General features: G+C 45.6%; 1 protein-coding gene across 1 annotated transcript in view; it reads left to right on the forward strand.

Moving 5' to 3' along the window:
• Positions 1 to 24,831, forward strand: part of als2b (alsin Rho guanine nucleotide exchange factor ALS2 b) — a 155,336-nt gene that overhangs the window by 36,263 nt on the left and 94,242 nt on the right. Inside the window, exons 5-7 of the mRNA XM_059967134.1 lie at positions 19,034 to 19,202; positions 20,831 to 20,927; positions 23,532 to 23,609. Of these exons, the coding sequence (XP_059823117.1) occupies positions 19,034 to 19,202; positions 20,831 to 20,927; positions 23,532 to 23,609 (344 nt within the window). The remainder of the gene's footprint in view (positions 1 to 19,033; positions 19,203 to 20,830; positions 20,928 to 23,531; positions 23,610 to 24,831) is intronic.

The following is a 24,831-nucleotide window of genomic DNA, read 5'->3' on the forward strand; positions in this document are numbered from 1 at the left end:
ATATATATATCAATCAAAATGAAAAAAAAAGTAATATAGTAAAGCAAAAGATCGTTAATAAAAAAGGATAAAGATTAAAGTTTAAAAAAAAGTGTAATATACCTTTAAAAAAAGATTCCATATTCAGATACAAGAAAAATGACGTTTCAAAAGCAAAGATGTATGGGAAGAAGAAACGACATTTTGAAAAAACCATATTACAAAATATAAATGTGAGTTCAGCAATCTATTAAAAAATTTAATAAAAAAGTCATCAAAATAGGATTAAAAAAGGATTCAATAGTCACTACAATATAAAAAAAGTCCAAACAATCCAAAACATTCGTCCCATTTCCAAGTACAAGCAAACAAATAAATGCTTACGGAAAGCAAGGTCTTATGGGAAGAAGAAACAACATCTTAAAAAAATAAGTCATTATTACAAAATATAAACGTGTATATCCAATACAGAGAAAAAATAAGAAAAAAGACAGTATAGAAAAATTTAAAAAGCATCTATAAACCATGATAATAGTAAAAAAAAACCAGATCTATAGACCAAAATAAGAAGCTACAACACAGCTTCATAGGTTAAAACCCAAAACGAAATGGCATCTTCTCTCCAAAAATTCTTCAACATAACACATAGTTCAACTTATTCTAGAAGATCGATATTCTTCGACGAATTTCTTTGCTTCTTCCAGAGTATTAAAGAAGCGCTGACTGTTGTCATTCAGCGTAATTCTTAGATTCGCTGGGTATCTTAAAGCTTGTTTAAGTCCAATCGAATGAATCTCTGTCATCACTGGTTTAAAAGCAATTCTCGCTTTCATCACTTCAAATGAATAATCTTCAACAATACGAAACGTTGTTTCTGTGAGAAATCATACCCTTCTGACGAGCTAATCGGATTAGAAGCTCTTTCTCCCGAGGATAATGGAGGCGAACAATCACAGCTCGTGGCTTGTCGCCCGTAGCCGAAAGTCTCGCAACTCTGTGGGCACGGTCGATAATAGGTTTAGCCTGCAAAGCTTCATCACCGAAAACTTCCCATAATAAGTTAGAGAAAAATTCAGTTAAGTCACCGGACTCGACTTTCTCGGGAAGCCCGATGATTCGCAAATTCTGTCTGCGAGATCGGTTTTCAAGATCGGTAATTTTAAACTTATACTGATCAACTGTTCTAGCAGTCAACAGTACCTTCTTCTCCAACGTTTCAATTGTACGTATTTTTTCACAAATTAACTTCTCAAGAGTCACGATCTTGTCTTCATGCCGTTGAATATCCGATGCCTGCGATTGAAGCTTGGTATCAAGCGATCTAACAACTCCTTCAAGTTCAGACATTTTCGTGGTAAGCTTGTTTTCCAAACTTGCCAGTTTACTTTCCAAATTTGCTGCTTTACTTTACAATTTACTTTCCAAACTTGCAAGTTTAGTATCCAGAAGATTAGAAATTGCATCGAGAGATAAAGGGTCTTTAGACGATTTCTTAGCTGCAGCCATTTTAAGTTTAGAAAGATTAGATCAAATATTGTTTTAGAAAAAAAAAGTAAATCATAAGTAACAACCCATATGATTAAGTATGAAAAGGTTTGATTAAAGGGTGATTATAGTTGAAAAGATGAAGAGTGCCTAAAAGGCAGATGTTTACGTCGCCATCTTGAAACTCCGCCCCCGAGAACATCTTGTTAAAGATGGAGAGAGGTCAGAGGAGAACTGAAAGGCCAGTCTGGCTCAAGCTGACAGGAAGGTGACACTATCTCAAATAACCATGTATTACAATAGCAGTGTGCAGAAGAGCATCTCTGACCACATTACACATTGAAGCTCAAAGTGGATGGGCTACAGCAGCAAAAGACCACGAACATACACCCAGTGGCCACTACCGAATAAAGTGCTAGAATAAGGAACAATGACAGTATGGTAGCTACAGAAATTTATGATGATTTATTGTTTTCTAACTGTTGTTAGAAAACATTGTTTTATGCCTGATGTGAATATATGATGTCCGATGTGAGCTATCTAACTGTTGGGTTCACGATGTATTCTGAATGCATTTCATTTCAACAGTCTCACATTTACTGTCTGCTTCCAGCTTAAATGCTGTTTCCTTATTGCTCGTTATTCCTTATTCTTTCCAGAACCCTATGAGTACAGCTATTATATGGGCTTCTAGGTCATTCAGGTTGTCACAGGAATTGAGTGTAGGAATATCCACAAGCTGTCAACAAAAATTTGATGCAGTATCTCATGGCCTGCCTCAATATGGTATATTCGGGTTGGATATTACAGGTGCTGAGGGCCATTCGCAGAAGTACTAAAATTCTTTAGTATTCAATTCATTCGTAACTTTTTTGGTTCCACTGCTCTGTTGGAGTGTCAGTCACTTTGTGAAGAATATCTTGAGATGTCTCAACTTGCCTTTTAATGGTATTTTCTCTGTTCAGTTCAAAGCACCTTATCACCTCCAGATTTATCATTTATATACCTCTTTCTTCATTTCACCCGCTGTTTCTCAGTGGAGGTTAACGTATCTCTGGAGAATCCAACTAGAAGCAAAATCATGGCCTTTGTGAATGGCTCAGCTTTAAAAAAGAGTACAAAGTCATCAGTGATAAGTGATGTAGCAATGAGGAGAATAGGTATTTCTGATGCCACCGACATGAATCTGGGAAAACTCCCAAACCAGAATCAGGCAAGTCACAGAGCAGTTATGGAGTATTCTAAAAGGAGAGGGGTAAACAACTTTAGTATTAATATCACAGGTACAAAAAGTGGCAAGATCTTGCAATTTATATTGAAGGGAGAAAGTTGCATGTTAGAGTGCAATACCTTTATCAGATGAATGGGTGGCTAAAGACATAGCATGTTGGTGCCAAACTTTTAGTCTTCTGGATCACTGGGAGTGTTTCTGGGAAGGAGGGACTAATACAACCTGTGGTTCAAGTGCAATCTATCCGACTTGCCTATCCTTGAGTTAAGGTTTGCAAGTGCATTAAGGATTTGGTACAGTAGATGTGCAATGTATGGAAGTGAGGAAGTGTTTACAGTCAAACATAGGAGAAAAACTAAATCAGTCCAATACACTTAGGATAAGTTTAACTTGCAATGACTTTAATGCACAGTTCTGAATAGTAAAGTAGATGAATTTGGAACATCAAATTGCACATGGGAATGGCAGTTCACTGTCTGACACTTTCACAGAGACTTGTCTGAAAAAAGGGCAGTGTTGGAGCTCAACCTTTCAAAGTGTAGAATCTTCAGGAGTGCTGCGAGGGATGAAAAAGTAAAGTCCTTTATTGCAGCAAAAAGGGAAGTTTTTCAAATGTTCCTTTATTTTCTAAGTATGTATGCAGTACACAACTCTGAGATCCACCTTCTCCAGACAGCCATGAAACAAAGAAAACCATGGAAATCATTTAAAGAGGTACAGCAAATCCATCCCCACCGCACAAAAAAAATAATGGCAACATGGTCATCAACCGTCTCCCCACCCCCACTAAAAAACTAACAACTACTAGAACATTGACCCCAAACCCCCTGCCCTGCACAAACCACAACAAGAACATTGATTCCTCCAAATCCCCCTCCCCCACACAAAAATGAGAAAGAACAGGCAAAAGCACAGAATATAAAAAGCATTAAGACTGAAAAAGTCCATAGTTCAATCCATAAATGTAGAACCTTGGTGTCTTGATATCTCTTCAAATAAGGCCATGTAGGTAGAAACAAAGAGGATGCAATCACTTTGCTGGATATGTATTACAGGCTCCTGAAAGTCAGTTTAAGGTAGAGTAGCAGATGTACAAGCAAATCCCAGGAGGTGCAAAATTACTAGTGTTACATTAGTCGGCAATTTCAACTTGCTCATTTTAATGTGAAAGACATGGAGGGGATTGGATTTCTAAAGCTGTATCCAGGAGAACGTTTTAAGCCAGTGCACTGATAGTCCTGGACCCGACCTAATCTTAGGGGATGTAATCAGGTAAGTGATTGGATCATTTGGAGATACTGACTATACTCTAAATTTCAACATAGCTGTTACGCCTGCAGCCCCCTCCTTTTTGAGAATCGCAGGATCGCTATTGATTTGGGTCAGGAGACCCAGGAAATGAGAGAGAGACGTTTGGAATGTCTTGACTCCCCCCCCCCCCCCAGGCGATATAAAGCTATGGGAAACGGCCATTGTCTCTTGGAGACGGGATTGTGTATTAAAACTCTGAAACACTGTGCTTCGTGGAAGCCCTCAGGCAAAGTGGGCTGGTTGAGGGAGGGATTGCATCATCCCAACCTGATTGATATCTGAGACCCTGTGAGTCAGGATAAAAGAGGGAAACAGACCCTCAGACTCACCAGAAGAAACGCTAGCGATCCTGTAATAGCGGAAGCCGGTGGGGGAGGCCACGTGCGTTCAGTTCCATTTGCCCCAGAACCGGTGTCCTTTACCACAGAAGAACGGCTTTTAGCTAACAACGGGGAAGCCAACTCCCAATGACTCTCGAAGGATGACATCATAAAAGGACTGGGCAAGTTTTAACCTGTCTTTCTCTCAAACCAAAACGCTGCAGCTTGAACGAACTAACAGTAACTTTTATATTTCCATCGGACAATACATTATCCCCTAGACAATGATAGAGCTATTTCTTATTGATTATTATTATACCTGCGCTTTTAGATTTAGTATTGACGACGTATATTATCTGTATGTTTGCATTGATATTCTTTTGTGTATTTTTATCAATAAATACTGTTAAAATAGTACCATCAGACTTCAACGGACCTCTCTATCTTTGCTGGTAAGTGACCCAGTTACGGGGTACGTAACATAGCAAAGAAAAAAGCAGTAAGTTAAGGTCCTGAAAAAGAGAAATCTCAGTACCACATGACAGGACCTGGCAAAAATAGATTGGAAGCAGGTAAGTCTGCATCCAAGTAACAGTTACTTAATAAAGTAATGGGAGTTCAGTGCCAGTGTGTTCCCATGAAAGCAGGAACGAATCAAACAACTATGGATGTTAAAGGACATCAACATTGGATAAAGAAAACAAAAAGTACAGTTGGCCCTCCTTATCCACAGGGGATTGGATCACTTTATTATTTCCATTTTATTTTCAATCGCAATCGTTTTCCGGAACAGAAACACTGCGGGCAGCAGGTCCCAAGCTCTGCTGGGTCCTAAAGTCCACCATCTTGTGTTTCAAGTTTTCATTTTCCAGAACAGAAACACTGCGGGCAGTGGAACTCGGGTACCCACTGCCCACAGTGCTTCTGTTCCGGAAAACGATCATGATTGAAAATAAAATGGAAATAATAAAGTGATCGGAAAGAGGTGAAACGCCATCGGCCATTGGAAAAGCGTTAGGCTACAGTCGGTCAACGATCAGAACAATTTTAAAGAATAAAGTGGAAATAATGGAGCATGTGAAGGCCCTGCCCAGATGAAAGCTGCAATTATTACTAAACAATGCAATGGTTTAATTATTGAAATACTGTAGCGGTGTGCTACAGGCAGCGCTAAAATAACAACACGGAGTCAGTAAACTGCATTTAAAGAAGATTTTATTCGAATTTCGTGGCTTCACTTTAAAGCCTCCCTGATCCCACCCTCCCCAGGCACAGATGCTGTAGGGGGCACTTATTCACAGTCCTGTCCCGTGCCCGGATGCTGTAGGAGGCACGTATTCACAGTCCCGCGCGAGCTTTTCCCTTTGTTGGTGAAGCAGACCTGGCGCCCTTTTGGGACTGGCCTTCGTGCTGGCACACTGGCTATTTGTGAGCCGGTTCGAGTGCGCTAGGAAGTGGCTCGCCACATAACCCCCCCTCCCCAGAACTGACGATACACCCCCCAATGTCCACAGTCTGGGCCAGACCCTGTTTGGGAGGTTGGCCCCTGCGCCGTGCAGGTTTGCTGCAAAATCCTGAATGTGCGGCACAGGGCAGCGGTCCGGTGTTGTAGCCCCGTTCAGTCTGCGGTAGTCACCGCATGGCCTCCAGCCCCCTGTCGCTTTGGGCATGTGCAGGGGGGAGGCCCATGGGCTGTCAGACCTCCGTATGATCCCCAATTCCTCCATCCTCTTGAACTCCTCCTTCGCCAGTCGGAGCTTGTCCGGGGGAAGCCTTCAAGCACGGGCTTGGAGGGGTGGTCCCTGGGCCGGGATGTGGTGCTGTACGCTGTGTCGGGGCATGGCTGCCGTGAACTGCGGTGCCAGAACCGATGGGAAATCCGCCAGGACCCTGGTGAAGTCGTTGTCGGACAGCGTGATGGAGTCGAGGTGAGGGGCTGGCAACTGGGCTGCACCCAGGGAGAATGTCTGAAAGGTCTTGGCGTGGACCAGTCTCTTCCTGGGCAGGTTGACCAGTAGGCTGTGAGCCCACAAAAAATCCGCATCCAGAAGCAGTTGGGCTACGGCGGCCAGTGTGAAGTCCCACGTGAACTGGCTGGAGCTGAACTGTAGCTGCACCGTACGGATGCCATAGGTCCTTACTGTGCTGCCATTCACGGCCCTCGGGGGGGACCCGGTGCCCTGTTGTGGGTGTCGTAACTCATCGGAGGAAAGACGCTGATCTTGGCACTGGTGTCGACCAAAAAACGGCGTCCCGACCTCTTATCCCACACATACAGGAGGCTATCCCGATGGCCAGCCGCCATAGCCATCAGCGCCAGCTGGCCCTGGCGTTTCCCGGGAACTTTCAGGGCGGGCTTCTGCGCCCCACCACTGGTGGTAGAAGTACCATTGTTCGTTGGGCCCCCCAGCCCTGCCCCTGGGGTTAGCGGGCTCTGCGGCTGGGCCTGGTCTGGTTTGCTGCCGGGAGCGTGGCCTGGTGATCTGTGCAACGGACGCCCCACTTACCTTTTTGGCGTTCCACAGCAAGTCCGCCCGGGCTGCCACCTTCCAGGGGTCGCTGAAATCCATGTCGGACAGCAGCAGGCGTATGTCCTCGGGCAGCTGCTCCAGGAATGCCTGCTCAGTCATGAGGCAGGGCTTGTGTCCGCCGGCCAGAGACAACATCTCATTCATTAAAGCCGATGGAGGTCTGTCCCCCAAGCCATCCAGGTGCAGTAAACGGGCAGCCCGCTTGCGCCGTGAGAGTCCAAAAGTCCTTATGAGCAGGGCTTTGAAGTCCTTGTATTTGCCATCCTCCGGGGGTGACTGTATGAACTCCTCAACCTAGGCAGCTGTCTCCTGGTTGAGGGAGCTCACCACGTAGTAGTAACGTGTGTCCTCTGAGGTTATCTGCCGAATGTGGAATTGGGCTTCTGCTTGCTGGAACCACAGGTGAGGTCGCAGCGTCCAGAAGCTTGGCAGTTTCAACGAAACCGCATGAACAGATGCGGCGTCATTCATCTCCGGTCCAAATATCGTTTGGACCGTCGGGGTCACCAATTGTAGCAGTGTGCTACACGCAGCGCTAAAATAACGACACGGAGTCGGTAAACTGCAGTTAAAGAAGATTTTATTCGAACTTTGTGGCTTCGCTTTAAAGCCTCCCTGATCCCGCTCTCCCCGGGCGCGGATGCTGTAGGAGGCACGTATTCACAGTCCCGCGCGAGCTTTTCCCTTTGTTGGTGAAGCAGACCTGGCGCCCTTTTGGGACTGGCCTTTATGCCAGCGCGCTGGCTATTTGTGAGCTGGTTCGAGTGCGCTAGGAAGTGGGTCGCCACAATACATACATTTCTTAAGTGTGTTATATGCATAGAAAGGTAAAATATATGCTAAATACTAAGATAAACATTTGACTTACTGGTGCTAAATAATATCGGATGTACCCGTTCCGACTTTTTTCAATTCCTGATCTGCGGTAACCTATGCACATCCTCCCGTACACTTTAAATCATTTCTAGATTACTTATAATACCTAATACAATGTAAATGCTATGTAAGTAGTTGTTATACTGTATTGTTAAAGGAATAATGACAAGGAAAAAAGGTCTGTACATGCTGAAACAACAAGTGCTAGAGAGAGAACTTCAGGGTTTTCCTAATCCGCGCATGTGGAACCCGCGGATAAGGAGGGTCGACTGTATATGACAAGTAGAGAGAAATGAAAATTGTGGAAGCCCGCAAGAATTTGGAAAGGGGGTAATTAATGAAATTAGGATGGAATTGTGGACATAAAAATCATGAGTAGATACAACTTAGAAATACTCCAGGCATTTTGTAAACATTTTAAGAGCAAGAAGGTACCTAGAGAAAGAACGAGGCCTATTACAGACATTAGCAAGCTGTACGTGGAGCCAGAATATTTAGTCAGTCTTAATACTTTCCATCTCAATTTGGAAAGGAGATAAGCATTGTAATTGGAGAAATCAGGAGGGGGATTCTAGAACAAGTTATTGTTAAGAAGGTAGTATTAGGTGTTGTAATTGGCCTAAAAGTTAGCAACTACTATTGCCAAGGCCACGTGAAACATAAACCAGAGTGCTTTAATGGGCAAGGGAGGATATTGCTTTGGGTCTGACAGATTTTCAGAATCTTAACGGGCCACATGACTGGAAGATATCAAATATGATGCTCTTGAAAAAAGTGATGAAATGGACTTCTAACATCGTAAATCAGCGGGTTGTTGTTATGTCTCCCGCTCGCTGTGAAAATGGGGGGACACCTCCCTCGCCCTTGCCAGGGAGAGAGAGAACCTGTGGTTTGTCGATTGTCGGATGAAATGCGAAGCTTTTGGGGTAACTTTGGTCTGTGTCTTTGCTATTGCTTAGCACGCACTTGGGCTCGGTGATGGTACCAATGCGCATTTTTTTTGCTCTTGGGGGGGAGGGGGATCATAGCTTGCTGCACAGGAGGGGGAGCTGGGGGGGTCTTTGGGGTCTTTGGGGGTTCTCACGTTTAACTGTCGTTCATCTTTTGGGACACTTCTCTGCTTTTGTGGATGTTTATGAAGAAAAAGCATTTTAGGATGTATATTGTATACATTTCTCTGACATTAAATTTGACCTTTGAACCTTTGTAGGGATAAGCCAGGTAAACTTGAGTCTAATGTTAATTATAGGGAGTTATTGAAAAGAATCAGAGGGACAGGATTGATCTACACTTAGAAAAGTGAGGATTAATCAGAGATAGCCAACATGGCATTGTTAGGGGGAGGGTTGGAGATGGTGCCTGATTAACTTGACTTTAGTTTTCAAAGGTGTAACAGAGTGCGGTGGAGAGGAACTGCAGTTGGTCTGATCCACATGAACTTCAGCAAGGCTATTGACAAGGTCCCACCTCAACTCTGAACTGATTCCACAACCTATAGACTCACTTCCAAAGATTCTACAATTCATGTTCTCAGTATTTATTTATTATTATTGTTAGATCTTCTTGCATTTACGCAGATTGTCTTCTTTTGGTCATGAGTTGTTTGTCAGTCTTTGTGTGTAGTTTTTCATTGATTCTGTTGTACTTCTTTGTTCTACTATGAGTGCCTGCAAGAAACTGAATCTCTGGGTAGTATATCATGACATACATCTACTTTGATAATAAATTAACTTTGACCTTTTAAACTTTTGAGAGACTTCTCATACGGGCTAGAGTCCTTGGGATCCCAAGGCAAGTTTGATTGTAATCAACTTTGTGATAGGAAGCAGAGGGCTATATAGGAAGGTTATTTTTTGTAATTGGAAGCCATGGTTCACCCTGAGTCATTGAAATCTCCCCCCATTACAGACACTAGATACTTGCCTTCATTAACTAGGGCATAGCTTAGGGCACAGGGGTAACAGTACAACTTGATAAAATATTGCATAGGCCACAGCTATAGTATTGTGTGCAGTTCTAGTCACTGCAACTTCTGGAATATATGATGGCCCTGAAAAAGTGCTCAGGATATTTTGCCTGGCAGAAGGTATTTGAGTTCAGAAAAGAAATTTGATTTAAACATCTTGGAGTGGAGAAGCCAGACAGACAGACATACTTTATTGATTCCGAGGGAAATTGGATTTCATTACAGCCGCATCAAGAATAGTGAAGAAATATAGCAATATAAAACCATAAATATTTAAATAATAATAAGTTAATCATGCCAAGTGGAAATAAGTTCAGGACCAGCCTATTGGCTCAGGGTGTCTGACACTCTGAGGGAGGAGTTGTAAAGTTTGATGGCCACAGATAGGAATGACTTCCTATGCCGCTCAGTGTTACATCTCAGTGGAATGAGTCTCTGGCTGAATGTACTCCTGTGCCTAACTGGTACATTATGGAGTGGATGGGAGTCATTGTCCATGATGGCATGCAACTTGGACAGCATCCTCTTTTCAGACGCCACCGTCAGAGAGTCCAGTTCCACCCCCACAACATCACTGGCCTTACAAATGAGTTTGTTGATTCTGTTGGTGTCCGCTACCCTCAGCCTGCTGCCCCAGCACACAACAGCAAACGATAGCACTGGCCACCACATACTCGTAGAACATCCTCAGCATCGTCCGGCAGATGCTCAGGAAATAGAGATGGCTCTGACCCTTTTTGTAGGCAGCCTCAGTGTTCTTTGACCTGTCAATTCGTATCCCCAGGTATTTGTAATCCTCCACCATGTCCACACTGACCCCTTGGATGGAAATAGGGGACACCGGTGCCTTAGCCCTCCTCAGGTCCACCACCAGCTCCCTAGTCTTTTTCACATTAAGCTGCAGATGATTCTGCTCGCACCATGTGACAAAGTTTCCCACCGTAGCCCTGTACTCAGCCTCATCTCCCTTGCTGATGCATCCAACTATGGCAGAGTTATCAAAAAACATGAAGATGGCAAGACTATGTGTTGTAGTTGAAGTCCGAGGTGTAGATGGTGAAGAGAAAGGGAGGCAGGACAGTCCCCTGTGGAGCCCCAGTGCTGCTGACCACTCTGTCTGACACACAGTGTCAGCGAAAGGCGACTCAGAATTACTGTAAGTTATGAAATTATGAGGGGCATAGGTAGGGTAAGCAGAGTTTTTTTTCCCATAACAGAATTTTCCAAGACTGGAGGGCATAGATTTGGAACAGATTTAAAGAAGAGAGTGGTTAGAATCTGGAATGCAGGCCTGAATGGTTTTTAAGAAATGATCAGGACAAGTATTTGAAATGCCCAGCCTTAGAAGACTCCAGGCCAAGTACTGGAGAATAGGATTAGTGTAGTTGGTTACTTGACTATCAGCCTGGAAATGATGGGTTGTAGCGGTGTGCTACAGACAGCGCTAGAATAACGACTCGCAGACGGTGAGTTGCAGTTGCGTAAAAGATTTATTCAAACTTCACGGCCTCGCTTTAAAGCCTTCCTGTTTCTGCCCTCCCCGGGTGGGAATACTGTAGGGGGCACATATTCACAGTCCTTTCCTGCGCGCGGGCTTTTCCCCTTGCTGGTGAAGAAGGCCTGGCGCCCTTTTCGGGGCCGGCCTCTCTGCCGGCGCTCGCCATCTTGTGAGCCAGTTCGAGTGCACTGGAAAGTGGATCACCACATAACCCCCTCCCCCAGAACCGGCGATACACCCCCCCAATGTCCTCAGTCTGGGTCGGACTCTGTTTGGGAGGTCTGCCTCTGTGCCGCGGTGCTGGAGCTCCGACTGGCTGAGCCAAGTACACATGGACTGGTTTGAGTTAGTCCACTGTGAAAACCTCCTCTTTCCCCCCAATGTCCAGTACGAATGTGGACCCGTTGTTCCTGATCACCTTAAACGGCCCCTCGTAGGGCTGCTGTAGCAGTGCCCGATGTCTGCCCTGGCATACAAAAACAAACTTACAGTTCTGCAGGTCTTTGGGTACGCAGGTTGGGCTCTGTCCATGCTGTGAAGTGGGTATGGGGGCCAGGTTACTGAGCCTCTCACGTAGTCTGTCCAGGACTGCTGTGGGTTCTTCCTCCTGCCCCCTTGGGGCTGGTATGAACTCTCCTGGGACGACCAGGGGTGCGCCGTACACCAACTCGGCCGATGAGGTGTGCAGATCCTCTTTGGGTGCCGTGCGGATTCCGAGCAGGACCCAGGGAAGTTCGTCCACCCAGTTAGGCCCTTTCAGGCGGGCCATGAGAGCCAACTTCAGGTGGCGGTGGAAACGCTCCACTAGCCCGTTCGATTGTGGGTGGTAGGCAGTTGTGTGGTGCAGCTGTGTTCCCAAAAGGCTGGCCATAGCTGACCACAGGCTGGAGGTGAGCTGGGCGCCTCTGTCGGAGGTAATGTGGGCCGGTACACCAAAGCGAGATACCCAGGTTGCAATCAGTGCTCGGGCACAGGATTCAGAGGTGGTGTCGGTGAGCGGGACCGCATCTGGCCATCTTGTGAACCTGTCTATGATAGTCAGGAGGTGCCGCGCTCCTCGTGACACTGGCAGGGGGCCCACAATATCCACATGAATGTGGTCGAAACGCAGGCGGGTGGGGGGGGAACTGCTGCGGCAGAGCTTTGGTGTGCTGCTGCACCTTGGCTGTTTGGCACTGCATGCATGTTTTGGCTCATTCACTGACCTGCTCGCGGAGTACATGCCGAACAAACCTGTTGGAGACCATCTGGACGGTTGTCCTGATGGAGGGGTGCACTAAGTTGTGAATGGAGTTGAAAACTCGCCGCTGCCAGGCTGCCGGGACGACGGGACGGGGTTGGCTGGTAGCTACGTCACACAGTAGGGTCCTCTCACCTGGGCCTATGGGGAAGTCTTGGAGCTGCAAAACAGAGACTGCAGTTCTGTAACTAGGGATCTCATTGTCTGTCTGCTGCGCCTCCGCCAGCACTGCATAGTCCACCCCCTGGGACAGGACCTGGATGGTAGGTCTGGATAGTGCGTCTACCATGACGTTGTCCTTTCCCGAGATATGTCTGTCGTGTATTCAGAGATGTAGGACAGATGTCGCTGCTGGCGGGACGACCAGGGATTGGACACCTTTGTGGACGCAAAGGTAAGCGATTTGTGGTCCGTGAATGCGGTGAAGGGCCTACCTTCTAAGAAGTACCTGAAATGCTGGATTGCCAGGTATAGTGCCAACAGCTCCCGGTCGAAAGCACTGTATTTGAATTCGGGTGGTCGTAGGTGTTTGCTGAAGAACGCCAGGGGTTGCCAGCGACCCTCGATGAGTTGTTCCAGCACTCTACTGACTGCTGTGTTGGATGCGTCCACTGTGAGGGCAGTAGGGACGTCTGTTCTGGGGTGCACTAGCATCGCGGTGTTTGCCAAAGCTTCTTTGGTTTTAACGAAAGCGGCTGCGGCCTCTTCATCCCAGGTAATGTCCTTGCCCTTACCCAACATCAGGGCAAACAGGGGGCGCATGATTCAGGCTGCTGAGGGGAGGAAGCAGTGGTAGAAATTCACCATACCCACAAATTCCTGAAGGCCTTTGATTGTGTTGGGTCGGGGGAAGTGGCGGACCGTGTCTACCTTGGCAGGCAGAGGGGTTGCCCCGTCTTTAGTAATCCTGTGGCCCAGGAATTCGATGGTGTCGAGTCCGAACTGGCATTTGGCCGGGTTGATTGTAAGACCGTATTCACTCAGTTGGGCGTAGAGTTGACGGAGGTGGGACAGATGCTCCTGACAACTACTGCTGGCTATGAGGATATTGTCCAAATAGATGAATGTAAAGTCCAGGTCGTGTCCCACCGCATCCATTAACCGCTGGAGCGTCTGTGCAGCATTCTTTAGGTCGAACGGCATGCGGAGGAACTCAAAAAGGCCGAACGGAGTGATGAGTGCTGTTTTGGGGATGTCGTCCGGATATGTCAGGATTTGATGGTATCCCCGGATGAGGTCTGCCTTGGAAAAGCTCCTTGCGCAGTGCAGGTTTGCTGCAAAGTCCTGAATGTGCGGCACAGGGTAGCGGTCTGGTGTTGTAGCCTCGTTCAGCCTGCGGTAGTCGCCGCATGGTCTCCAGCCCCCTGTTGCTTTGGGCATCATGTGCAAGGGGGAGGCCTATGGGCTGTCAGACCGCCGTATGATCCCCAATTCCTCCATCCTCTTGAACTCCTCCTTCGCCAGTCGGAGCTTGTCCGGGGAAGCCTTCGAGCGCAGACGTGGAGAGGTGGTCCCTGGGTCAGGATTTGGAGCTGTACTCTGTGTCTGGGCATGGCTGCCATGAACTGCGGTGCCAGAACTGATAGGAAGTCCGCCAGGACTCTGGTGAATTTGTTGTCGGACAGCGTGTTGGAGTCCAGGTGTGGGGCTGGCAACTTGGCTACTCCCAGGGAGAATGTTTGAAAAGTCTTTGCATGGACTAGTCTCTTCCCCTGCAGGTCGAGCAGCAGGCTGTGAGCTCGCAAAAAATCCGCCCCTAGGAGTGGTTGGGCCTCGGCGGCCAGTGTGAAGTCCCATGTGAACCGGCTGGAGCCGAACTGTAGCTGCACCATATGGATGCCGTAGGTACATATTGTGCTGCCATTTGCGGCCCTCAGAGTGGGTCCCGGTTCTCTGTTGTGGGTGTCGTAACTCATCGGAGGTAAGACACTGATCTCGGCTCCGGTTTCGACCAAAAAGCAGCGTCCCGACTGTTTTTCCCAGACATACAGGAGGCTATCCTGATGGCCAGCCACCGTAGGCAACAGCGGTGGCTGGCCCTGGCGTTTCCCAGGAATTTGCAGGGCGGGCTACAATGGCGGGCTTCTGTGCCCCACCGCTGGTGGTAGAAGCACCATCGTTCGTTGGCCTCCGCACTCCTGCCTCTGGGTTTTGTAGGCTCTGCCGCCGGGCCTGGTCTGGTCTGCTGTTGGGTGTGTGGCTTGGCGATCTGTGCGACGGACGCCCCACTCTCCTTAGCTTTCCACAGCACATCTGCCTGGGCCGCCACCTTCCGGGGGTCGCTGAAATCCATGGACAGCAGCAGCCATATGTCCGCGGGCAGCTGCTCTAGGAACACCTGCTCAAACATGAGGCAGGGCTTGTGTCCTTCAGCCAGGGCCAGCATCTTGTTCATTAATGCCGACGGTGGCCTGTCTCCCAAACCATCTAGGTGCAGTAAGCGGGCAGCTCGCTCGTGCTGTGAGAGTTCAAAAGTCCTTATGAGCAGGGCTTTGAATTCTGTGTATTTGCCGTCCTCTGGGGTCAACTGTACGAACTCCTCAACCTGGGTGGCTGTCTCCGGGTTGAGGGAGCTCACCATGTAGTAGTAACGTGTGGAATCCGAGGTTATCTGCCAAATGTGGAATTGTGGTCGCAGCGTCCAGAAGCTTGGCAGTTTTAATGAAACTGCATGAACAGATGCAGTGTCGTTCATCTTTGGTCCAAATATCGTTTGGGCCGTCAAGGTCACCAATTGTAGCGGTGTGGCACACGCAGTGCTGAAATAATGACACGCAGATGCATAAAAGATTGCAGTTGCATAAAAGATTTATTCAAACTTTGCGGCCTCGCTTTTAAGCCTTCCCGTTTTCGCCCACCCTGGGCATATTCACAGTCCCTTCCCATGCGTGGGCTTTTCCCCTTGCTGGTGAAGTAGGCCTGGGGCCCTTTTTGGGGCCGGCCTCTCTGCCGGCACACGCCATCTTGTGAGCTGGTTCGAGTGCACTGGAAAGTGGATCACCACAGGGTCACACATTCTCGCATTTATGATGGGCCAGAGAGCTTGTTTCAGTGCTGTGTGACTCGAAGTGAAGTCACTACTACAGACCTTCTTTCTCCACTAATTTTAGTAGTACATGTCAGTATTTTCCAGCTCAAGTTCATTTTCAATTTTATTGTCATCTGACTGTACCTATGTACAACAATACAATACACCTACAATACATAAATCAGGCATAGCTCATAAAACAAAATATTACCACAAGTACTTTAATACAATGTAATTCAAAATGTATTTGATGTCCACAGCACAGGAAAACAGTTAACAGTATAGTTAATTAGTTATAGTTAACTATAGGAAACAGTATAGTTAACCACTCACTGTCCTAGAGATGAGACTTTGGTGTTGGCAGGGTATTCAATAGTCTCACAGCCTGAGGGAAGAAGCTGTTACCCAGTCTGGCAGTGCTAGTCCTGATACTCCAATACTGCCTTCCTGACTGAAATGGGTCAAAGAGATTGTACACAAGACAAAATTTGCAGATGCTGGGAATCCAAGCAACACACACACACAATGCTGAAGGAACTCAGCAAGCCAGGCAGCATCTATGGAAAAAAGTACTTTACAGTCAAAGGTTTTAACCCAAAGCATTGACTGTACTTTTTTTCCATTGATGCTGCTGGGCCTGCTGAGTTCCTCCAGCATTTTGTGTGTGTTGCAAAGAGATTGTAAGATGTGTTATAGGTGTTAGAGCGATTTTGGGTTTAGGACATATACATTTAGCAATTGACTTTGGCTACCAGTCTTCACATCTGAAAATGTATTGTGCATTTCATTTGGAGTGCAGCTCTGAACAATGGGTTCCTAAAAGCTGTGAATCTCATTCCAGAGAATGTTAATTAAAATTCATTTGGATGTCTGTGGTGGGGAAGTGAATCAGGAGGTGTGAAGGTTGTACGTAGTTTCAAAGAAAGCATTGTCCATATGTTGTAAATATGAAGTTGTCCTTTGATGTTTGGCACTTACAATATTGAGACCCAAGTTTCAACCAAAAGCATCTCCATATAATGCCTCCTGTACCTTGTCTTGTTAAGTAAAGAAACTGCTTTGTATTTTCCAGTAATTTTCTCTGGCAATTTCATTTACACAACAATAGGGATTCTCAATAATGCTTTGGGTCCTTTGTATACAGTGCCCCTAGTAAATGTCACAAATAGGGAGGGAAGAAGACCCTAGTGATTCTCTAGTTTTTTACTACTTTCTGTAGGGTCTAGTAGTCTGATGCCTTGCAGTTTCCATAGCAAATAATGATATAGCCAGCTGGGACTGTCTCAAAGGCGCACCTATAGAAAGTTGTTAGAATGGGGGCAGGAGGCCTTGCACCCCTTAGTCTCCTCAGAAAGTGTAGATATTGCTGTGCCCTCTTGACCAATGAAGAGGTGTCATGGGTCCATGTTAGATCGTCTATTATGTGCACACCTTGGAACTTTGTGCTCTTCACTCTCTCCTGGGCAGAGAAATGGAGAAATGTCGACCTGCACTTTCAAGAAGTCCACAATCATCTCTTTTGTTTTGTCCACTCTGAGACTAAGGCTGTTGTTCTCACACCATTTGACAGGGATCTCTACCTACATCAGTATGCTGACTCACCATTGTTGCTGCTCAGCAGATCTGGCAGGGCAGTTGAGTCAGCACTTGGGGCATCAGTGCTCAGTGTGATGGAGTCTGAGATACTGCTGCCAACTTGGACTGACTGGGATCTTTCTGTCAAGAAGTCCAAGATCCAGCTGCAGAGCAGGATGTTGAGTCCCATAGAGGACAGCTTACCCATCTGCCTCTAATAGATGTTCATATTAAACACTTAGCTGAAGTCGACAAACAACATCCTGAGGCTTCGTTTTCTAGCTGGCACAGGACAGAGTGGAGGACCGAGGCTATGACATCATCAGTGGACCAGTCTGAGTGGTAGGTGAGCTGGATAGGGTCCAATGTAGTCGGAAGCTGGAATTTTATATGATCCATAACCAGTCACTTCATGATTGTTGAGAATAGTGACAATGAGCAGTAATCATTTAGGCCAGTTACAGTCGCTCCCTTGGGCACCAGAACAATGATGTCTACCTTGAAACCTGTAGAGACAGTGGACTGTTGCAAAGAGATGTTAAAGATGTCTGCTAAGACCTCCATTAGCTGAGCCGCACAATCCCTCAGCACATGACCAGGCATGTTGTCCTGCCCCATGGCTTTTAGTGGGTTTACCCTGGTTAGGAAACACCTCAGCTTAGCTCCAGCCAGACAGAGCACCAATTCCTTAGAGGGAAGAGGGGGTTTTCCTCGCTGTCCATCATTCATTGCATTAAATCATGCATTCAGCCTATCAGGAAGAGAGATGTCACTGCCATTGGCATGCAGGGTGGACTTGTAACCTTTTATAATTTGTACTTTGCCATAAGTGCCTGGTGTCGCAAAGGTGGCTGTGAATTTTCTGTAAGTACTCTTGCTTTGCCTATCTGATGGCATGGGAGAGTGCAGGACTTACTGACTTTAGAGTCATCTTATCCCTTGATCTGAATGCAGCATCACAAACCTGAACAGCAGTCTCAAAGTTCTCTGGGCCATAATCACTTCATCTCAGTATAACTGCTGTATTCAGATAGAATCTGAATCTGATTCAGATAGAATCTCAGATGCTCCAGAGGCCCTGGACTTTTCATCCTACATTCATAAACTCATCCAAAACTTTGTTGCTTGTATCCTGTCTCATACCAGGCTCTTGTTAATCAGTAATGATTTCTAAAACATCTTGTGACTTACTTTTATAATATCTCCTAACTTTGCCCAGCCCTACAACTGCCTCTGAACTCTTCCACCTCATAAATCAGTGATGTGAAGGACAGATGGTCATGTCTTTGCTCATGACAACTTGAAGGAACTTTAACTTCAGCCTCTGGTCTTTCTGCAAACTCCTGTCTGACATATGATGGTCATATCTCTGGCTGTGTTGTCCTTGTGGTCCAGAGTTAGTCACCTATTAATTTCTTTCCCATCTAGTTTATAACCTCTTTCTTTGACTGTAGCAACCAGTTTTGTCCAAATATATATCTATGGAGCATGCTGCAATTTTTCTCCCTCACATCAAAAGAATTGATGGTTCACCATGCTGAGCGTTCTTAATAGTGTTGTAAGTGAGTGTGCAGCTTGCAGAATAAAACTCTGCCTTAACCTTACACTAGTTGGTAACATAATTCAGCTCCACTGATGGACAGCCAGCATGTGAAGGGAATATGATCACATTGGGTTGTTATGGAAGGGGCATAACTATGATGGGATGGAGAAATCAGGTGAACTGTTCACCTAATAGGTACTGTACAATGAACTACCATCAGCCTGTTAGGATATGTATACTGCCACATACAAGATGATAAGGTGAAATATTGGATGACAGCTTATTTACCTGGACATTGGATTGGGAAAGGAAGGCTATATACTGGAGATGGAAGTTGGACTATGGGACTTCAACTAAGCAAAATCTCACAAATATACTTGGACATTATTGAAGTTGCCAGGTAATGAATGGTACTCCACTCATTTGCTTCATTGTATTTTTTCCTTCCAGTTTCACCCAGGCTTCTCAGAAAAGCAGGACATGGCAGAATCAAACGAGTGAGCCTAACTCCTACGCCAGGAAGTGACACTGATACAAACCTTCCTTCCTTACAGACCGAGCTATGGAGCTGGGGACGAGGTAAAGAGGGCCAGCTGGGTCATGGAGACGTGCTTCCCAGGTATTACAAATCTCAAAGCTTTCCAGTATCGATGCATCCCACAAACATCACATTCAGATTTCTGCCAAATTTAATGATGACTCAGTTTAATGGAGGCAAAAAGTGTATTTTTAATTTGCTACTGAGGTCAAGAAAAAAACCACAATACTGTAATTTGGGGGGAGGAAGGCAAAACTATAAAGAGCATTAATGGAGTGGGAAAACTGGCAGACAGAGCTCAACTAGGGAAATTTCAGGATGTCCAATTTGGACCAAAGAATGTATTTCCCAAATCAGAAACTCATACAGAAAGAGGCCATTTGGCCCTTTGGGTTCATGATGGTCAAAGCATGATAAATCCAGTTTGTACCACTCCTCTATCTTCATATAGCTTGTCTGAATCCTCATCATTTTCTGTATAACCATTTTTTTTCCTTGCTCTACTTTTGGTCAGTTGCCTTTTGTCATTGTATTCAAATATTTATGACTCTGAAAGAGGCTATTCAGACTAAGGCAGTGTGCCACTCAAGAATTACTCAGTATAATCCCACTTTCCAGCACTGTGTTTGTAAAATTGCAGGCTCAGGGATCCAGGAACTTTTTAAATGTGACAAAAGTTTCTTGGACTTGCCATCCTTTTAAGCCGTGACTTCCAGAGCCCTACCATCCCTCTGGTTGAAAAATATTTTCCTTATATCCTCTCTGGTTCTTATTCAACCAAAGCCCCCTGGGTTTTGACCCTTCTGCTCAGGGAAATTATTCTTCCAGTTATTGTAGGGCTCAGAATTTTATGCATCTCAACTGAGTTCCCTCTGAGCCTCCATTGCTCTGAAGCATATGATCCTAGTTTATCCCATCCTTCCTCATAGCTCCAGTTTTCCAGCTCTGGTAACTTGCTCAATTCCAACCCTCTCCAGCGTAGTCATATTTTGGTATTTTGGTTGTACTGTAGTAACTGGAGGTGGATGAAGTATTCAACCTGTGGTTCAGCTATAGTAGTATCCAGTTCTACCATAGTTTCCTTGTTCTTATATTCTGTTGTCAATTATGCAATTTTAATAATTTACTGACCCATCCTGCTGTTTCTGTTGGGATACATGTCAAGGCCCCTCTGTTCTTACACACTTCTCATTACCCTCCCATTTCTGTTTTTTGTTTAGCTATGTATCCCCTTGCCATATTACACTTCCCAAAATGCATTACCTAACTCTTCTCTGGATTAAATTTAATTTTTCAGTATCCCCACTCCCTCCAGTTGACTAGATCATCATTTTTTCTTGCCATCGAAAGATTTCCTCTTATGCTCAAGCCAGTTTTTTATGCTATTTGCAGATTTCTTTTAGGTTATCTTACATTTAGAACTAATTTTTAAATATACATTACAAAAAGGGCCAGCGTTAATGAATAATTTAGACCAGTATTCTACCTGCACTCCTTACCCCAAGTACCCTGGCCAGTTATAAAATTTACGAATGTCCTGTTTGAGTCAGCTCACATAACTCTGACCAGGGATTAGGCTGCATTGTGAGGGGTATTCAGTTACTGTGACTCAAGAACCAATCTAGGATCACTAACTAGTAATGATTAGTGTTGAATGACATGAATGCTGCTTACCCACGTGCTGAACAAAATTTTAATACTGTACCCAGGCTTCAACCCTTGTGCATCAAGAGTCTGAACAATAAAGAAGTTGTCCAAGTAGTTGCTGGAGCATATCACTCACTTGCCTTAACTGCCAGGTCACAGGTAAGACCCAAGCAAACTTGTGCTTCTTTTCCACAATACATGTTCAATAAACAGGAAATCCTGGAAGATTGAATGTTCTGGAAATCACAAATAGAAATTGAAACAAAAAATTCACCATTCCCATGCCACAAATTCAGCACAGGCACAGAATGCATGGAAGAGTCCACATGATCAAAGTTTGGGAGCAATGGGACAGAGGGGCATACCAATGGTACGGTAAGATTTTCAAGTCAAGTCAAGTCACTTTTTATTGTCATTTCGACCATAACTGCTGGTACAGTACACAGTACAAACAAGACAACATTTTTCAGGACCATGGTGCTACATAAAACAACACAAAAACTACACTGAAACTACGTAAAACAACACAAAAACTACACTAGATGACAAACCTAAACAGGACTGCATAAAGTGCACAAAACAGTGCAGGCATTACAATAAAAACAGTAGAGGGCAGTAAGTTGGTGTCAGTTCAGGCTCTGGGTGTTGAGGAGTCTGATGGCTTGGGAGAAGAAACTGTTACATAGTCTGGTCTTGAGAGCCCAAATGCTTCAGTGCCTTTTGCCAGATGGCAGGAGGGAGAAGAGTTCGTGTGAGGGGTGTGTGGAGTCCTTCATAATGCTGTTTGCTTTGCGGATGCAGCATGTGGTGTAAATGTTTGTAATGGCGGGAAGAGAGACCCTGAAGATCTTCTCAGCTGACCTCACTATCTGCTGCAGGGTCTTGCGATCCGAGATGGTGCAATTTCTGAACTAGGCAGTGATGCAGCTGCTCAGGATGCTCTCAGTAAACCCCTGTAGAATGTGGTGAGGATGGGGGGTGTGAGATGGACTTTCCTCAGCCTTCGCAGCAAGTAGACACGCTGCTGGGCTTTCTTTGCTATGGAGCTGGTGTTGAGGGACCAGGTGAGATTTTCCGTCAGGAGAACCCCAAAAGATTCGGTGCTCTTAACGATCTCTACAGAGGAGCCATCGTTGTTCAGTGGAGAGTGGTCGCTCCATGCTCTCCTGAAGTCAACAACCATCTCTTTTGTTTTGTTCACATTAAGAGACAGGTTGCTGGCTCTGCACCAGTCCATTAGCCACTGCACCTCCTCTCTGTAAGCTGACTCGTCGTTCTTGCTGATGAGACCCACCACGGTGGTGTGTTCAGCAAACTTCATGATGTGGTTCGAGCTGTGTGTTGCTGAACATTCGTGGGTCAGCAGAGTGAACAGCAGTGGACTGAGCACACAGCCCTGGGGGGCCCCAGTGCTCAGTGTGATGGTGTTGGAGATGCTGCTCCCGATCCGGAATGACTGAGGTCTCCAAGTCAAGAAGTCTAGTATCCAGTTGCAGAGGGAGTTGATCAGGCCCAGTAGGCTCAGCTTTCCAATCAGTTTCTGGGGAATGTGTTGAATGCTGAACTGAAGTCTTTGAACAGCATTTGAACATATGTGTCTTTTTTGTCCAGGTGGGTTAGGGCCACATGGAGGGTGATGGCAATGGCATCATCTGTTGAACGGTTGGGATGGTACGCAAACTGCAGGGGTGCCAGTGAGAGAGGCAGCAGGGTCTTGATGTGCCTCATGACGAGTCTCTTGAAACACTTCATGATGATGGATGTGAGTGGAATGGGATGGTAGTCATTGAGACACTGAAGATTTCTTCGGCACGGGGATGATGGTTCCGGCCTTGAAGCACGTTGGAACATTGGTGCTGCTCAGGGAGATGTTGAAGATGTCAGTGAGAACATCTGCTAGCTGGTCTGCACATCCTCTGAACACTCTACCAGGAATATTGTCTGGTCCAGCAGCCTTCTGTGGGTTGACCCTGCACAGGGTTCTTCTCACATTGGCCACGGTGAGACACAGCACCTGGTCATTTGGAGGAGGGGTGGACTTCCTCACCACCACATCATTTTCCACCTTGAAATGAGTGTAGAAGTTATTCAGTGCATCTGGGAGGGAGGCATCACCCGCACAGTCAGGTGATGTCCTGTAGTTGGTGATGTCCTGAATGCCCTTCCACATGCGCTGCGTGTCGCCACTGTCCGGGAAGTAACTGTGGATTTGCTGGGCATGTGCACACTTTGCCTCTCTGATGGCCTGGGACAGGTTGGCCCTTGCTGTTGTTAGGACTGTCTTGTCTCCTGCTCTGAAGGCGGAGTCACAGGTCCTCAGCAGCGCACGCACCTCCGTGGTCATCCATGGCTTCTGGTTAGAGCATGTATTGATGGTCTTGGGCAATGACGTCATCCATGCACTTGCTGATGTAGCTAGTCACTGATGCTGTGTACTCCTCTAAGTTGGCAGAGTCACCATCGGTTGCAGCCTCCCTGAACATGTGCCAGTCAGTGTGCTCAAAGCAGTCTTGAGCAGAGATGGCTCCTGCTGGCCAGGTTTTCACCTGCTTGTCTGGAGCGCCTGATGAGTGGTCTGTATGCTGGGATTAGAATAACAAAGATGTGGTCTGAGTAACCGAGGTGGGAGCGTTGGTTTCATTGGTTTCAGGAGCACAGATCTCAATGGCCTCCCCTTTCGAAAGCTAATTTATCATATATAGTGGTACAAGCACATAATGGATAAAATTGATGTATCTGTTGACTCCAAATTTCTTCCCACAGGTCTATTCATGGGGCAGTAATACCTTTGGACAACTTGGCCACACAGAGTCACCAACTGTTGTCCCTCGCCTTGTCAAGGTACAGGATACCTAACTTTAATACAATTTTAAAAATACTCAGTTCTAAAGCTATGCATAGAAACCACTAACATGGGTGAACCAGGTAAACCATCGTCCTCCTACTTTGAGGATCACTTGGTCCAATACACAAGAAGCAAGTTAGAAAGAGACCACAAAAGGCCCTGAAATAAGCATTAGACCGTTTTGAATCAGTTGACTTTAATAGATATTGGACAAGGGAAAGGAATATCAGTCAGAGTTATATTTCCTCAGCTGGAAAGTTCATGTGCAGACGTTGGGGAAGGAAGATCAGACTTTGCTCCTGCTCTCACGTGTCAGAATTGACCAAGGTTCCAAAGCTGATCACCGTGTTCCCAGAGGATTAACTGCTGATATCCATGAAATTTCACTCAACAAAATCATCTCCTTAACAAAAGAAAAATCAGGAGCACATTGAAAGGGAACTTACTTCCATTGTCTTATTACTCTGGGAAATACAAGAGTGGTTTAAAGACTCAACCCAAATAAGTATCCAGGGAAGAGTTTATTCCAGAATATGATGATACTTGAGGAGATTAGTGAGGCAAGAACTGTTAAGCATGAAGGTGTATTAATTGGTCAGGAGTTTAACTGAATACTTGTTTTCAACTTCAAGGCTCATTTTAAAAAGATTATTTGCATTGACAATCTGCACAAGTTGTGGAAACATCTTTGACCTGGTTGGTTTTAACTTTACAAAACAAAACTCCTCAGGAACATGTAAACAAACTTGTGGGAAGGTTTTGTGAATGTGCCAGTGCTGTAGAGGATCTCCTGCTAGGAGATTTAGGCACTGGATAAAACATAAAACAAGGTTCTCTGAAGATTAAAAACAAGTTTTTTTTTATTGGAAGTTCAACATCGTTGGTATCAGCTTTGTATTTTTAGACTAATTTCAAATTTAAGCTCCCACTGAATGGATTGTAAACTAAGTGATGTATAAACTGGTTAGCTGAGGAATTAGCATTGGGCAGAATCTTTTAAGGCCAGATATGGTGGTAGTCTGACACCACATCTGATAAACAGTCTCTCTGTGAGTTCAGCATTCCCTCAGCTGCTCACCAAAATGACTTAAGACTTTAGTCTCAATTCTAAACTCAGAAGCCTGAACATACCCATCTTCTAAGAGAGAAAAGACATGGACATATTCATAGCTTCAGTTGTCCAAACCTCATCCTTCAATTGCCAAATAATCCAAAAAA

Source organism: Hypanus sabinus, chromosome 4, assembly GCF_030144855.1.
Source record: "Hypanus sabinus isolate sHypSab1 chromosome 4, sHypSab1.hap1, whole genome shotgun sequence".
NCBI classification, from domain to species: Eukaryota; Metazoa; Chordata; class Chondrichthyes; order Myliobatiformes; family Dasyatidae; genus Hypanus; species Hypanus sabinus.